At 40.1% G+C, this 15,311-nt stretch overlaps 1 protein-coding gene across 2 annotated transcripts in view; it reads left to right on the forward strand.

Moving 5' to 3' along the window:
- The window catches only part of met (MET proto-oncogene, receptor tyrosine kinase), a 54,014-nt gene that overhangs the window by 8,027 nt on the left and 30,676 nt on the right, over window positions 1-15,311 (forward strand). For both annotated transcript variants that reach the window (XM_017724373.2, XM_017724372.2), the window contains exon 3: window positions 12,615-12,806. In XM_017724373.2, the coding sequence (XP_017579862.1) occupies window positions 12,615-12,806 (192 nt within the window). The remainder of the gene's footprint in view (window positions 1-12,614; window positions 12,807-15,311) is intronic.

Consider the following 15,311-nt stretch of genomic DNA (forward strand, 5'->3'; position numbering starts at 1 on the left):
TGGAAAGCTGTTAGGAGTTTGGTCTTTGTTTAGCTTTGATACTCATGTAATTTTATCCTACAAGTTTTAGGTTTGGCTTCATAATGAAACTATAAAGCATTTTGTGCTTCTGGTTATCTGAGGAACCTGTTGGGGCTCTTCAAAGAACCTTTTAAGAAGAGTTACTACAAAGAACCTTTTTTCAGAAAGGTGTTGTGAAGAACCGTGAGTCTTCTTAAGAAATTCTTAATTTTGTTCACTTTCATGGATGTTTGTGTGCTATTATTTCAGTTGCATGGATGCAGAGTCATTTGAACAGCAGTGCAGTGTAGATAAATTTCCAGCACACTTAAGAGACTCCTTCCCATTAATGAGAAGAAGAGCCTCTTAAAACTATTGATTCTTTAGTCTGCCTTTGCTCAGCAATATCCGTTACTAATATAAACAGACATATAAGTCCAATTTGCGTAGTAATTGAGGCATGCTGCGGCCATGTAAAAACTGGAACCTCACCAACCAGCCTTGTGCCTTCACTTAACAGCAAGGGGGCACATGTGACTAAAAATAACAAACAGCCACATTTAAAGTCAAAATTATCATCTGATTAGGATTGATTAGCGAAAGAACTGGCAAATGCTGATTGCTTTTAAATTGAATTCGAAGCCTGATTGATTACATTGCGTAATATAATTCCAATGGAGGGAGTTTTGATCGACGGCCGTTTTAATTATAGCAGCATTTGTGGTTAAGTGAGCATGCATGATTTTAGACAGTGAGTTTAAAATTGTAATGAAACAATGCTACGAGAGTAGTGATTTTAATTTAGTCTATTGTATAAAAATAGTCCGCCGTCATATTTTAATGGTTATTATTTCATAGTAGTATTTAGGAACTAATCGCACTCCATTTCTGTAATGTGCAACACTCAATTTAGAGTCTTTTTTTGTGACAATACAAGGACAGCGGGTAATTGGCTGTACATTGTGGCTGGCACGTATGAGTAACAACAAGCTGCGGCCTGTGTGTGCGTGTGTTGCTTGGTCATGTTTGCACAAAGTGGCGAAACAGAGTATCATTCGTAGGTCAGGGCTCAACTGTGGGAGGTTTCCCGCTATCTATGAAGAAACAACACCGTAGTGAAAGAAAACATACCTGTCATGTCCTGCCTGCTTCTTTTACCTCTCACTGAAGCTCTAATAAGATGTACAAATGGTTGAGTTGGATTGAGTGAGATTGCAAATGCAAATGCTGTGGTGTTCTGAAGGCCACTTTGCAATTAAATGGTGCTGTAAAGTTAGTCATCTTGAGTTACAGTTAACAAATACCCGCATTCTCTCCCTCTCATAGGCATCCACACACACACACACACACACACACACACAAAGCACGCTCCAACAGCTCTGAGCGGGAAAGCAGGTGGATGTATGCAGCTGCATGTTTTCTCACAGCGTCAAGCCCTGTGGTGTTGGCAGCTCTGCCCTGGCAGACACTCCTGCGTGACTCTGGACCATAACAGGAGCAGGAGGAGAGTGGGCAGCTGGAGCCCAGGTGCAGGACACTCCTTTTTCAGCACAGCCAGCACCTGTGGGGCAGTAGCCTCGTGGACCTGTTTTAATCCCCTGAGGTTGCTAGTACCTGGCCTTCTCTGGGCAGAAAGCATTCATTTGCACATCAAAACTAACATTAGAGTAAGTACAGATAGCATTAATTCAGTAAGCATTAATTTTATGCCAATGTGTTTGTTAACCATTTCCAAACCTCTGCTTGTGGCTGCTGAGTATTTTCGTAATTCATCATCCAATCATCCAATACCTGGTTGGGCAAATTGGTGCTGTTATATTAAATCAAGTATGCTGTTGATGGAATTTAACAAGTTAAAGCAATGGCTGGACATCTCCTAGCAAGCCCATAAGATTTTGCTGCTTTCATGTTTATTTACATTCATGCCAATGCATAATTGTACAATTTTACAGAAAGAACACACATACTGTTCAATATAAAAATTTAAACAATTGCCTTAGGTGCCTAAGACTTTTACACCTGTATATAATAAAACTGAAAGGGTGAAAATATATGTACTACACACAAGTATCTATTTACAGCATATACAATACATATGAGAAAACTGTTCGGCCCTGTGTCCTGACATTGTATAAAAACAATAAAAATTAAACATACAAACAAGTTTGCATGTGTGGTAGGGGGATGAGGGGCAGTAGAAGCACCCATAAAGCAGATAAGCACACAACGGTAACTGATAAACATCATCTACGCTTGCAATCTGTTGTCTGAAGGAGTGCGACTGGACAGCACTCTATTGCTCTGTCTAGTTACCAGTTTATATGCACTCACTGGCCAAATGCTTTTTAACACAAATAGCTAATCAGCCAATCACTGGGCCGCAACTCAATGCATTTAGGCATGTAGAGGTGGTCAAGACAACTTGCTGAAGTGCAAACCGAGCATCAGAACGGGGAAGAAAGGTGATTTAAGTAACTTTGAACGTGGCGTGGTTGTTGGTGCCAGACGGGCTGGTCTGAGTATTTCAGAAACTGCTGATCTACTGGGATTTTCATGCACAACCATCTCTAGGGTTTACAGAGAATGGTCTGAAAAAGAGGAAATATCCAGTGAGCGGCAGTTGTGTGGACAAAAATGCCTTGTTGATGTGAGAGGTCAGAGGAGAATGGGCAGACTGGTTCAAGATGATAGAAAGGCAACAGTAACTCAAATAATCAACCAAACTCTCTGAGGAACGTTTCCAATAACTTGTTGAAAGTATGCCACAAAGACGTAAGGCAGTTCTGAAGGCAAAAAGGGGTCCAACCTTTTACTAGGAAGGTGTACCTAATAAAGTGGCTGGTGAGTGTATATGGTGCTTATTAGTTCCTACTTTGGCATGCCATTACCTTCAGGGTAGCCTATGTATGTGTGTGTTTAGGGCTGAGACCCGCTCACTTTTTTGTGGATTTCCATGCAGGTGCTTTTACTTTGCCTTTGAGCACAGGATTCCTATCTGCGCACTAGAGGCTCAGTTCAGGTACATGTGTAAAGTGTCAGATGAAAGAAAGGTTTCTTCGGAAAACGTGATGAGTCACTGGCCTGCAGGCATGGTTTTTAGTCTGGGTTCGTTGTGTCCTGCACTTCCTCGTTTTTGCTCCCTGTAGTAATTTCCTGCTTTCTTTGATTTGGAAGTTTCGCTGATGCGTCCTCTGCCGAATGCATGTGTGGACACACACACAGTGTAACTCCTTGGCACTCCCTCCTGTCAGGATAACTCAGACCCCCGCCTGTGTCTCAATCACAAAACCCACTGAAGCAGCACATGACCCTGAACAGCCCCCACACAACATCACTACGGCACTAAACAATTGGGGAGATACGGCCTGGTTTCGGATCCTGACTGGATAAGGCTTCTATCAGTGGCTTTGATTTGAAGGAGAAGTTAAAGGGATACTTAAACCTAGGGGTGGGCCATACAACAAAGATACATATCAAACACGGATATCATGATATAAGTTAGAAATAGGGGCGGCAAAAAAGTATATGATACTTAAAAATATTTTCACGATACGTATCTTATATTCACTAGTGCTACATTTAAAACCTGCCATCCAAAAGTCCAAACTGCCATCCAATTAATACTGATTATACTGTTTTTGTCATGAAACATGCAGTTGGTCACTTTTGACTGACGATATCCACAATTTGATCAGAAGAGCTTTTGCTGACGTAGTTCATCTCAATAATGATAAAAATGCCATCATATTACCAACCCCTGCTCAAAATCTATTTAAAATATGTAATATTAGAATAGTTGTTGTATAGTAGTTACAATAGCTGAAGAACCTACCTATTACCTTCTATTGCGACTGAGGTTTAAGTCAGTTATTGTCTATGTTGGTTAGCCTTGTGCTCCAAAATTCTGAAGTTGCCCTTCAGACAGTGGTACTGAAGGAAGATAAAGGTCTTTCTTCACTGTTTTTATACTTTCAACAACATTGCTCTATGCCCTGCTGGTGTGGTTCAGAGTGACGTTGTTACCCACACAATGGGCCTGTTGGATCTTGTGTGAATGAATGTGTGCTTAAGTAATGGAGGTGCTCGCACTGGCCAGTGACTATTCACTTTTATCACCTCCTGAGCTCGCACACAATGGAAATGGCAAATAAGGGCTTATCTGAGTCATTTTCTAGCTGCTTATTCAAGTTGTCACTCAGCTCTTATAAGACTGATCCCTCAGCAGACATAGCTAGTTAAATCACCCAGTGAAAGAAAAGCAAGCTTTACCTGATACTCTGAGCTGTTGACTTAGCGGAGCATGAAAAGACCCCACTAATGGAATGGACCAGAGATGTCATGTGGCATCAGTATGTTGTGATATCATACATATAAGGACTTAAGGCTTTTTTGCTTTTCTTAAGCACACTGAATGTTCTTCAGTTCTGATTCTGTCCATACTCTACTTATCAGAGCACATAAACTAATCTAAACTAAACTGAGAACAGAGACTCTTGCCATTGTGTTGAATTCAGGATGTCCAAAGCAGAGCACTCTTCCCAGCCCGCGGTGAGGCTGGATCTGTGCCCTTACTTTCAAAGTCAGAAAACAAACAGATGTGTTTTTATAATGCCTTATTCTGAACATGATCCCTGAAGACTTCTGAAGCGTGAAAAAAAAGACGATAGCATGAGATGCCAGCTTCCAGTGGTTTTACATGTGTGAAAACTTTGCACAATGATCCATTGTTTCTTGGCCATTCTGTGCTTCACACATTACAGCCATGTTTGTTTCCCATTTGTTGCGTGGATTTATGCACTTAGTATAATAGCTGGCTGGTGCTTAGAGGGTATATCATAAAAAGTAAAGGATACCACCTGTTTGCTGTGCTTCTTCTTGAATGAGAACTATGACTGGAATTTATAAGCTGTTCGGTTCAACTTTGCATGGTCTAAGACTTCATGTCCGATTTTTAGACCGAGCTTTTTCTGTTCATTTTTTGATTATTATTTTGATTGGTCAGAATTATTGCATAATCAACTGATCACAATTATTTAAGCTGGTCGTGATCATTTTCCACAGATGTACACTTTCACCAGCACAGTATTTCCCACAAGTCAGAAATAAACCTGGGGGAGCATCGGAAATGAGTTGTATATTATCTCTTGATTTTATAATTTAATGTTTTTTTTTATTAAGTGTGTCGCTCTGTGAACCACAGAGGTGTTGAAACACAAGACGCTGATATTGCATCTTAAAATATTTTGGAATTTGTTTAAATGGCTCAAAATTGAAACTGAAAATTGATATAAAATGGCCCAAAATATACTTGAGTGGTCATCACTGTTTTTGGAGATGCTGCCCAAATATAGACTATGTGTAGACAACACTGCACTTATGTTTATGTTGCAGCAAAAATATGTGAATGTAGTGTGTTTTCATCAGCTGGATTCAGGTAAATACATGTGAATAAAATGAAGCAGAAATTGCATTTGTCTAGACATGTCTTTGAACTAAGTCATGAGTTATGTTTATTGATCTGATCTGTTAATAATGCCTTTAGAGGGCAGCACCAAGTAATGTTTGTTTGAGCTTAAGTTTTGTCTGTCGTCCGTTGGCGCATAGCCCACAGGTAGGATCACAGGCCTACCCAGTCCCAGTTATTGTTGTCAGTGATCTGCGAGTTTGGTTTTCTTTTACTATGAGAGCTAAAATGGGGCACGTTTAAATGTCATAAAAAACTGTTTGCTATAACGCATCAAGTCATCAAAGGTAAGACAAACATAGCCTATAAACATATTTCTGTGATGTCCATGGTAGTAAATCTAGGATGCTTGATGGTTTAAAGATGCTGTGTTGTTTTTCCTAGTCTTTGTTTGGTTCTGTTCATTGTTGTGGGCAAAAGTTGTGGCTGTGGTGAATGAATGCATGGTTTACAGAGAAGGGTGTTACTGTGATGGTTGGATTTATGTGAATCCTGCACTCTGGCTGATGTGTACTGTCTTGTTGTTGTTTTGTATCACTATAATGTGGTAGCATTGGATTGTGCAGGATGATGACTGCACTGCTATGCACTGCTGTGCAGAAACTTAGTGCATTTGGAAAAGATATCCTGAAAAAAAATCGCCTAGGAGGTCTACCCAAAATTTTATGCGTGCCTATGCCACTGGAGCTACTAAATATAGACAGTTGGAAAGAAAAAATACAATCAGCCAATTTAGTTGCTTTAATAGTTGAGCCCTTGAATGAAAAACAATATATGTGACTTTTTTTTTTGTAGAATATCATATAAACATAGTATGGCATTGTTTAAAGCCCTGCATTTAAAATAAAGGGGACACTAAAGTGTTAAGTAAAGCAGTTATAGTACTTTAGTAGTTTGGCTTTTTAATGTAAAACATTGTAAATAAAAAAAAATAAATAAATAACTGATAATCCAAAAAAGGTGGAATGGCAATTCAAGTAAAATGTAATGATCGTGACAGGCCCATTAATATTATGGTGACACTTTAGATCCTTTTGGTCCTTTTAAATGAAACAAACACTCAACAGACTCTCAGTAACATGTCAAAAACAAATGAGGGATAGGATTAGGTATGGGTTGAGGTTAAGGTTAGTGTTAGGATTAGGACCGAGTTTAGGGTCAGGTTTTGGGTAAGGTTGGGTATTGTTAGGTTTTGCATAATACAAGTGACATAGTAACAATACATCTATTTAATGTAAGTAATGTATCAACAGAACATCTACAAGATATTTACTTCAGTTTATTCAAATGCTTCACTACTGCTACTTCACTGATATGTTGTTGATGTGGTACTGATAATCTGTTAAGAGTTTATTAAACATCTGCAAAGGACCGCTCGAAATAAAGTGTTAAAAATATCACTTATTGTGCAATACTGGTATTCTTACTGATACAACTCATAATATTTAGTAAACTACCAGTTTAAGACTTTTGTTGGAGAACATTTACAGCTAATAATTGATTTATTAAGAGAAATGAACACATAAATCATCGCTATAAATCACACATTTTTAGGCTTTGTTGTTTTTTATCGCTCACAGCTCAGGGGGTCCCTCCCAGGTTTGGTTATGTTGAAGTGAACTCTGTCCTATCTGGCTACAGTCTGTGCATTGGCATGAGTACCAACACGCTCCTGTCTTGCTCAGAATCTGCTTCTTTAGCCACAGAGAGGAGCGCTGCCAGCACCCCCATCTACCTGACGCTGATAAGAGGCCATTTAAAGGGTGTTAAGTGTCTTTTCTGACACTGTGCTGCATAAAACAATGTATTCTTTGTAAGGTCTAATTTAAATACCCTTGTTTGGTTTAGATAGCTGCTCTAATAACTTCTTATATTACAGGAGATTACTTAGAATACAGTAGAAGACTGAGATCTATTGTGTGTTAGAGTGTGAAGTGTCTTGAAAAGGCCTCAGTGATCCCTGATACGCATTTTCTGCATAGTTAGAATCAGAGTCAGATATTTGGCTCTTTTTAAAAGATTAAACCTATACACAAAAAATCTAAGTATTAGATCAAAATTGAGAACAGAACGCTTACTATCAAAAGAAGAATCTGCTGTGTGTGTGTCTGATTTGTTGACTCAAAGGCACTCAAATTTACACCATCAGACATGAACCGTGAGATCATCAGAGAGAAACAACGTCTGCCAAGTCCTCACAGTAAAGAATGGAATTGATTATTCTAGGCTGCTGCAAACCAGATATTCGAAAGTACTTTTATAGATTATTTTCTGGTTTTCAGTGCTGGATTTGATCTTTTAAAAGGTTGTAATGCTACGTTAGTTTTAGGGCTGTGCTTTTTGTCCTTTGGTCACACCCATTTCCACCCTTATTGGCTGTGTGCTGTAACATGGTTGTGGTAAGGAGGAATCCTTTAACAGTGGCTCATCTTGTTTTGCTCTAATGAATAGACCAATATACAGTAGTAAATAATGAGAGACTGGATTTATGGAGTGATTCCACATTATATTGTCCTCTATTTTTATCTCTTCTATGGGTGTGCAAGGATTAGAAGTGCTTCTGTAAATATGTTGGAGACACTCTGTATCACTTGACTGATGTTGTGGTTAAGAAGTCAAAAAGCAACTCCAGCATTTGTCATACTTAAAGGACTGGCGCAGTATATTTAAATGTGGTCTTAAACATTTTCCTTAGTTAAGACTTTCGTACAGTTCCTCCATTTAGTGTCAGCTTTCATCATCTGACATATTAGCTCAAACTTCTCAAGCTTAGACTTTGACTATCTTAGACTTAAACTTAGACTTTCAGCAGCATACACTACTGAAGGCAATATGAAAAAACATCAAACCTAAGTGTGGAGTATAAAGTAAGTGCACTGTTGAATTATGTGATTATGGAGCATGTTGAGCATTTTAACTGGATTGGGCCGTGTTACTCAGCAGGAAACTTTAGCAAGGAACAAAGCCTTCTGCTGATGTATCACTTGAGTGTTGAAAGGAGTCAAGTGGGGTGGGGGTGGGTGGGGGTGTTTAGAGGGAGGGAGAAAAGCCTGAATGAACACAGAGAAGAGATGAAGAACAAATAAAAAAAAATCAAAGAATGTAAAGCAACTTTTATTATTGACATATAATATCTATGTTTGTATGTAGTAATTTACTTAGGTTCCCTTGTGCCCCCCTATCTGTTCTATTGATATTTTGTGCTGTATTTACTTGAGTCCTGCCACAAACATTTCAATGTACAGTCCATGGCGCAATGTGCAAATTATGGATGTTACAAAACATTAGATGAAAACCGTCAAAAACTGACAACACTTTGACAGTAAACAAAACAAAGGCCCACAATGAAGTGTCAAATTATTGTACATTTATTTGGTCATGAAAATGAGAAGCACTGTTTAAATACTATTTTTTACGTTCTTTTGCGCCAGTTCAAACAGTTGGAGCAGCAGCAGGTCAACAGTGAAAATGTCGGCTGTGTGGGTCTATTTCACAGTTTCTGTGAGGGACTTTAGACAAGTGATTGTGATTGCTGTTCATGCTAAGTATCAACAGCAAGTATGACATCCAAGATCTTCTCTGATACAGACTTGATATTACTTTAAAACATGACATCCTGCTTGATATGCTGAACATAGCCAGACAAAAGCTGAAAGGAAAGATGAAAGCCTAGCACAGTATCTCAGTCTGTCACCTCAGTTTTTGAAATGCCAAAACATTCATGACAAAATTGCAAAGTATAGCTAATAAATTATCAATTTAATTTCCTTGGATGACCAACTGTTTTCTGTTGTTGAGGATGTTGGCTTTCACGGCACATACTTTAATAATTTTAGTGTGTTTATTTTATGTAAACTTTTTGTATTTATTGTCAGTTTTTTCAGTTTTCATCACAATATGTCCAGAATTTCAGTTTTGGTGAGGGATAAACTGGGTATATGTCTAGCGCTGTAGATGTTATTCTGAGTGTGTTTGCTGTTTCAAGTTGTTTAGATCTGGTGTAAACTTTAAAACTGCAATCACTGGTTCAGCCCCCTGCATGGTGCTGGGCTCTAATCCGACTTTATTGCCAGCTTCTCTAATTACCCACCACTGCTTATCCCCACGACTGAGAAATCTAAGAAACCTCACCAACACCAGAGTCAGGTTGCTCTGTGACATGCTTTACAAAGTGCAGGTGGGGCCCTCTTTCTAACAATTAGAACTTCTACTACTACACACAAACACATGCGCAGGCTGCACATGCTGCATGGGGTCAAAGGTGATGTTATTTCAGTCAAAGGGCAGCTGATGGGCTGAAGTGTTGAGCCAGAGTGGCCCCAACTCTGTTCACGGCTGTAGCAGACTGTACCTTACTGTACCTCAGCCTGAGGGGGAGCAGTGAGCGTGTGGAGGAGACATTTTGGCCTGCTGATCTCCTTACACTCAGATTAGGCACACTGAGGTAACGCCAAAGGCCATAAAGCTGTAAAACACCAAAGGTTGGTCTCAGTAACCCTATCACCCTACCATTGTGCTGGACACAATACAAGCTGCTTTAAATGCTGAACCAGAGCCACATTTGTGCTACTCCTGCCTTCACCACAGCTTTTGCTTTTCATCACTGTAAGAACACTTTGCTGGAGGACACAATTTTTGGATTTGAAAGACAGAAATAATCACCTGTGAAGTCATGGTAAGGCAAAGAAAAGCACCATAGTAGAAATGATGGTGGAGGAAAGAGAGAAAGGGAGTACAAGATGAGGCCACCAGTAAATCACACATAACCTCATAACCTGGAGAAACCCCTTAGTGCTTTCACAACATTAGGCCCCCCTGGGACAGACCCTGACTCTAGGCCAGTGGAAAAGGGCTCATGGTAATAGCTGCTGAAGCCTGTCAAAACACTGTTCAGGTTTTTAATTTTCTACTATTGATCCTTAGCATGTCTTCACAGAAACAGAAGAGTACATGTCTTTTTCTCTTTCCGGTAATTGAATTCCTTCAGATTTTTCTATCCACATCTACCAACCACAAAACTAATGTTTATAGGCTATGAAAATATTTTTCACAACCTTCTTTGTGCTTTAAGACATGCATGAAATCTCCTCATTTTAGTGTTATTTATCATACCAAGATTTTGGGCCATTTCTATTGGCCCACTGGACAATTTGACACAGTGTAAAAAAGCAAAGGGCATTTTCAATATGTGTCCAGGTCAAAGCAGCAGTCATGTTGTTATATGACGGATCACTGGCTGGATTGTGTGCACAATAAAAAAGCAAACCTTATGAGGCTGAAGATACATCAAAGCAGCCTATCCACAGTGTCTGACTGTGCTGCACCTCCTCTCACTCATGTCTCTCTCCACCTCATATCATAACAGAGCTGCTTCTCTCCCCTGTGCACATTCCTGTATCTCTTTCACCATGCTGTTCCTCCACCATGGCTGCACATTATGGACAAAATACCACATTGCACTTACACTGCAAGATATTATGAGCTTTTCAGTATTTTAATATTCTCATCTTGAATATCTGTGTGTGGTAAGAATGCACATGGCACATTTATAATGCACATGAGAATTGCAGAAGCTCATTTCGTTTTACTACAAACTTGCATTGTAAATGTGGCCTCTGCATCTTTTTTATGCAACTGTGATGTTGCATATTGCACATATTGAACATACTGTACACTTGTGCACTATATTTGGTATAACAACAAAAAACTAAATTCAGTTGAGTTGAATTTCTAGATGTGTTTAAAATACTCTGAGGTTGGGCTGATGCTGATTTTACAATATCAGTATTGTAAAGGCTGATATCACGATGCCGCCAGTGCACTAAGGGATGGGCAAAGAGCCACCCCGATCTCACCTATAGTAAGTGTCTCCCTGGCTGGCTCTGGCTTAGTGAGAGTGAGCCCACTCGAACTTGTAATGGGAGCAGGGCCCAGTGGTCCTCTGGCCTGATTTATCACCCGGCTGTATTGTTCTCTACAGCTTCAAAGCTTCCCTTTGAGACATGCCCTCAAATAAAACTGGGTTTCACTCCGAGTGCAGTCATGGCTGTGACTCATATGTCTTACTCACCGTGGAAAAGGGAGAGAGAGAGAGAGAGAGAGAGAGAATTATGGGATTGGTGTTCTAAGTACTGTTGCCTGTATCGAAGCTTTCCCTCCTTTGTTTCACACCCTCTGGCTGGCATGGGGGGGTAAACTGACTTTCTTCTGCCTATTTAAACTCATGTGTGTGTTTCATTGTAATTGTGCTATCACTGCCATTATACAGTGTAACAATACACCAGCTATGCAGAGTTGCTGTGATCCCCCTTTTAATCATTAACCGCCTGCTCCCTGCATTTGGTTGGGCCCTTTAGTCATGCCCTGCAGTGCCAGGCTCCAGTTTCATTAATTATTGATGACTCCTTGGCCTTCATGCTAGGGTCTGTGACCCTGAGGCTTGATCACAGAGTAGGCCTCAAATCTCCTCTTTCTCCACCTTTAATAATTGCTGATCCAGTCTTACAAAGTAAACATGAACATTTAGTTCTAGCTTTCCACAAGTTTGGTAAAAGCTGCTCAGTGAACAGCGAACTGGTTCAGTTTTCTCCCTCAAACTATGTAGGAAACACTAGATGAGCCACCAAGCTCCACAGGTTGTGGCAATCACAGCCAAAGAAAGCTGGACTGAGTGAAAGCTCTAGAGGAGCAGCAGGAGAGTTCCACATTCCACCGAGTTTCTCATGAATTTCTGCCATCTGTGAGCGCAGCCGTCCGAATGCGGCAAGGATGATCTGAGCTCCGTTGGGAGAAGACACACAGCTTAGCTCCTTTTGACATTAGGCTATATGAAACAGTAGATGCCAAGTTTCCATAAAGATCTTCTCTGTTTCGAGACTGCCTCCCTCATTCCTCAAGCAGTCTTAACAATTAAATGCATTTGCCATGGTGGACTTGAAGACCATGAAGGCCTCTGCCAGTTTCACTCTTGTGCTGCTGAATATGTCATACGCACAGCTCTGTTAGATCATACTTGCTATGAAGCCACCAGCATTTGGAATTCTTGGTATTCAGAACTGTCACTGCTTGAAATGTCTTTCAACTTAACATGAATGCATGGTTCAAAATATTAGATTTGCATTTAATAACAACTGTTGTTTTCTTTCCCTAGAGCTCTTTAGGTGATTCATTTGGCTGTGGAAAACATGAGAAAGGCTACAGGCTGGAAGTCACCAGGACGCACCCACGTAAAGACTGGTTCAACGGTCGATTTCGGAACGTTCTCCTCACCTCCATTGCTGTGGTGCCCATGCAGAACCACACCGTGGCTACGCTGGGGACTGCAGAAGGGAGGGTCATCCAGGTGAGAAATACACAACAACAAAAGCCAAAACTAATAAATACCGTATTCCACACACTCCATAAGTAATCAACCACAGCATGTTTGGTGTCTAAAGTTTGCTTCTTTAGTTTTGCATCGGATGAAACCACATAAGCAACTTTGAGGCAAATTGAGGCAAGTATGTGTTGATTTAGTCATACATTAGTATTATGCTATGCTAGTGACTATAAGTTACCTGTTAACTACAATTGCCTTGTAGCTCCAGTGCAAAACCAAAGAAGCAAACATGTCTGGCTGATTGGCTACATTTGTGTACGTTTTATAACGCATAGTTCCGCCTCACGTCCTCAAGCCACTTTCAGCCACTGCATTGCAGGATATTTTTTTATAGCTTCTTTAACTCACTAAATGGACCCAAATGTTTATTATGCACTAATATAACGTAAGAATAGCTACACCAATTTGCATTGTAGTCTGCAATTACTGAATAACAGCCTTAAGATGTGATAAGCCTGGGATGTTCATGGTTAAATTAATGTTTTCATTCCCAATTCTTCTGTTGAGAGAAGCAATAACAAATTCTGATGTATGAATCAGGATGTAAGAGGAGGAAGTAAGCACTTTTCATTTGGATTGGGATCAAATCCATTCATTTTTTTAGTTTTTTTTATTTTAAATATCCCCTGAGAAACCATTTCCTTAGAATGTTCATATATATATATATATATATATATATAGTACTGGACACACAGAAAATAGTCATTTACATTAGGCAAAACCAAAAGGTACATTACATATTTCTTCCAGAAACATGAAGTGGCCAGCAGCATTTCCCTGTGTTGTGTGCACTAAATGGGCAGGATGCTGGTACGTGACCAGTGAAAATGGTCTGAAGAATGAATGTGCAGGTGCCAGGACCATTTTTGAGAACACAGCATTTTCCTGTTTGCACCACAGTCACCTCTGACCTGCTCAAGCACTTTACCAGAAACTCCAGCTCATCACACATCTGTTGAAACATACCTGTTTGCTTATCAGTGTTAACTGTGAGAGTGCAGTTCACATACATGTATTTTAATTCACCAGCCTAATCTCTGCTGTATCCATACTCACTCAACACAGCACTGAAATATAAAAAACAAAACAAAAACAGTTGCTGCTTCTGGTTGATTCTAAGAGAGAATATTTTTCCAGAAGCTGCCATTCATATTTTGTAAATAGGGTAAGAGAGTGCTTGAGAAATGACTAGCGCAGAGAGAAGGTGACAGCTGCACGGAAATGGAGTGGAGAAGTTGAACGGAGCGTTAATAGTAAGCACTGGGCTTCGATGACATGTCCTCACACGGCATTTTCTTGGAACAGTTGCAGCTGTCGTTCGTTCTCTTTTTTTCTGCATTTTTCCCCCTCGACTGTTTCTCGCCCCTTTTGTCTCGACATTGAGGCCTGGGAATGGGCGAGCGGTAGCCCAGCTGTCCCACTCAAGGACCATAAGAGATAGAGAAAAGGAAGGAGACAAACAGATCTTGGTCAAGAGAATGAAGCCAAAATGAGGGCAGAAGGGCAAAATATCATTGATTGTTGTGTGAATGTTAAATCTTCAAGCTCCCATACATGTTCTGTGTGGAAAATCTTCCTCCGAGAGTGTTTCTGATAGAGAGAGCCCCAGAGACCCTTATTCTGAGAGGAAGTGTTTCTTTCTCTCCCTGTCAGTGAGAAAGACTCAACACCTAGCCTTGTGCTTCTGAGCAGGACATCCCTTACATTCACAATAAGCTGTAATTCACACGGTTATTAGTGCTCTGCTTCATATATTTCTCCCTTGAGTACACAGCATTCTTCCCACAATAACTACTCATTTATATCCATTTTCTGGATTGTCTCGGCTTAATTTGGCAGGGCTTAGCTGGATTGCTGCTGGGGCTCAATTGCCTCTGATGGTTTATTGCTGCTGGAAACTTCATTTCAAAGTCCACATGGTCCATACGTTCTTCGTGGTGAATGTAGCACATCATGTTTGTCCAGTGAGGCTTCAGTCCATTGTCCAGAGCTGCTTTGTTGATTTTCCAAGGATTTAATCTGACCATAAGCATTACTGTAAAACTTGAGATGATAAACTAGTCTCCACTCCTACTGTGTCTGATGTCAGTAGGCATACTCTGGATAAGTGAATTTGTCAAAGTTTTGTCTAATTAGGGGACAAAATCTTTACAGAAAAGTCTGCACAAGCTGTTTGTCATTAGTGATCCAAATGATATAAACATTTGTAGCCCTTATATTTTCACAAACAAGAACATTTTTGTATGTCAATGAATGCAGCGAGAACCTAAAGTAAAAGGGTGCAGTACCATTCCTCCAGTCACAAAATCTGATCACAACCAACCACACTGGAGGGGTAAACAGCTGTACCTCTTACTGATCAGATCACTCAAGACCTATGACAATACCAGTTGTGAACATGGCCTATGCTCAACACGAAAGAGACAAACTAACCCAGCCAGACAGCAGGGCCAGTTTCTTGGACTTCTG

Source organism: Pygocentrus nattereri, chromosome 8 (assembly GCF_015220715.1).
Source record: "Pygocentrus nattereri isolate fPygNat1 chromosome 8, fPygNat1.pri, whole genome shotgun sequence".
NCBI lineage: Eukaryota > Metazoa > Chordata > Actinopteri > Characiformes > Serrasalmidae > Pygocentrus > Pygocentrus nattereri.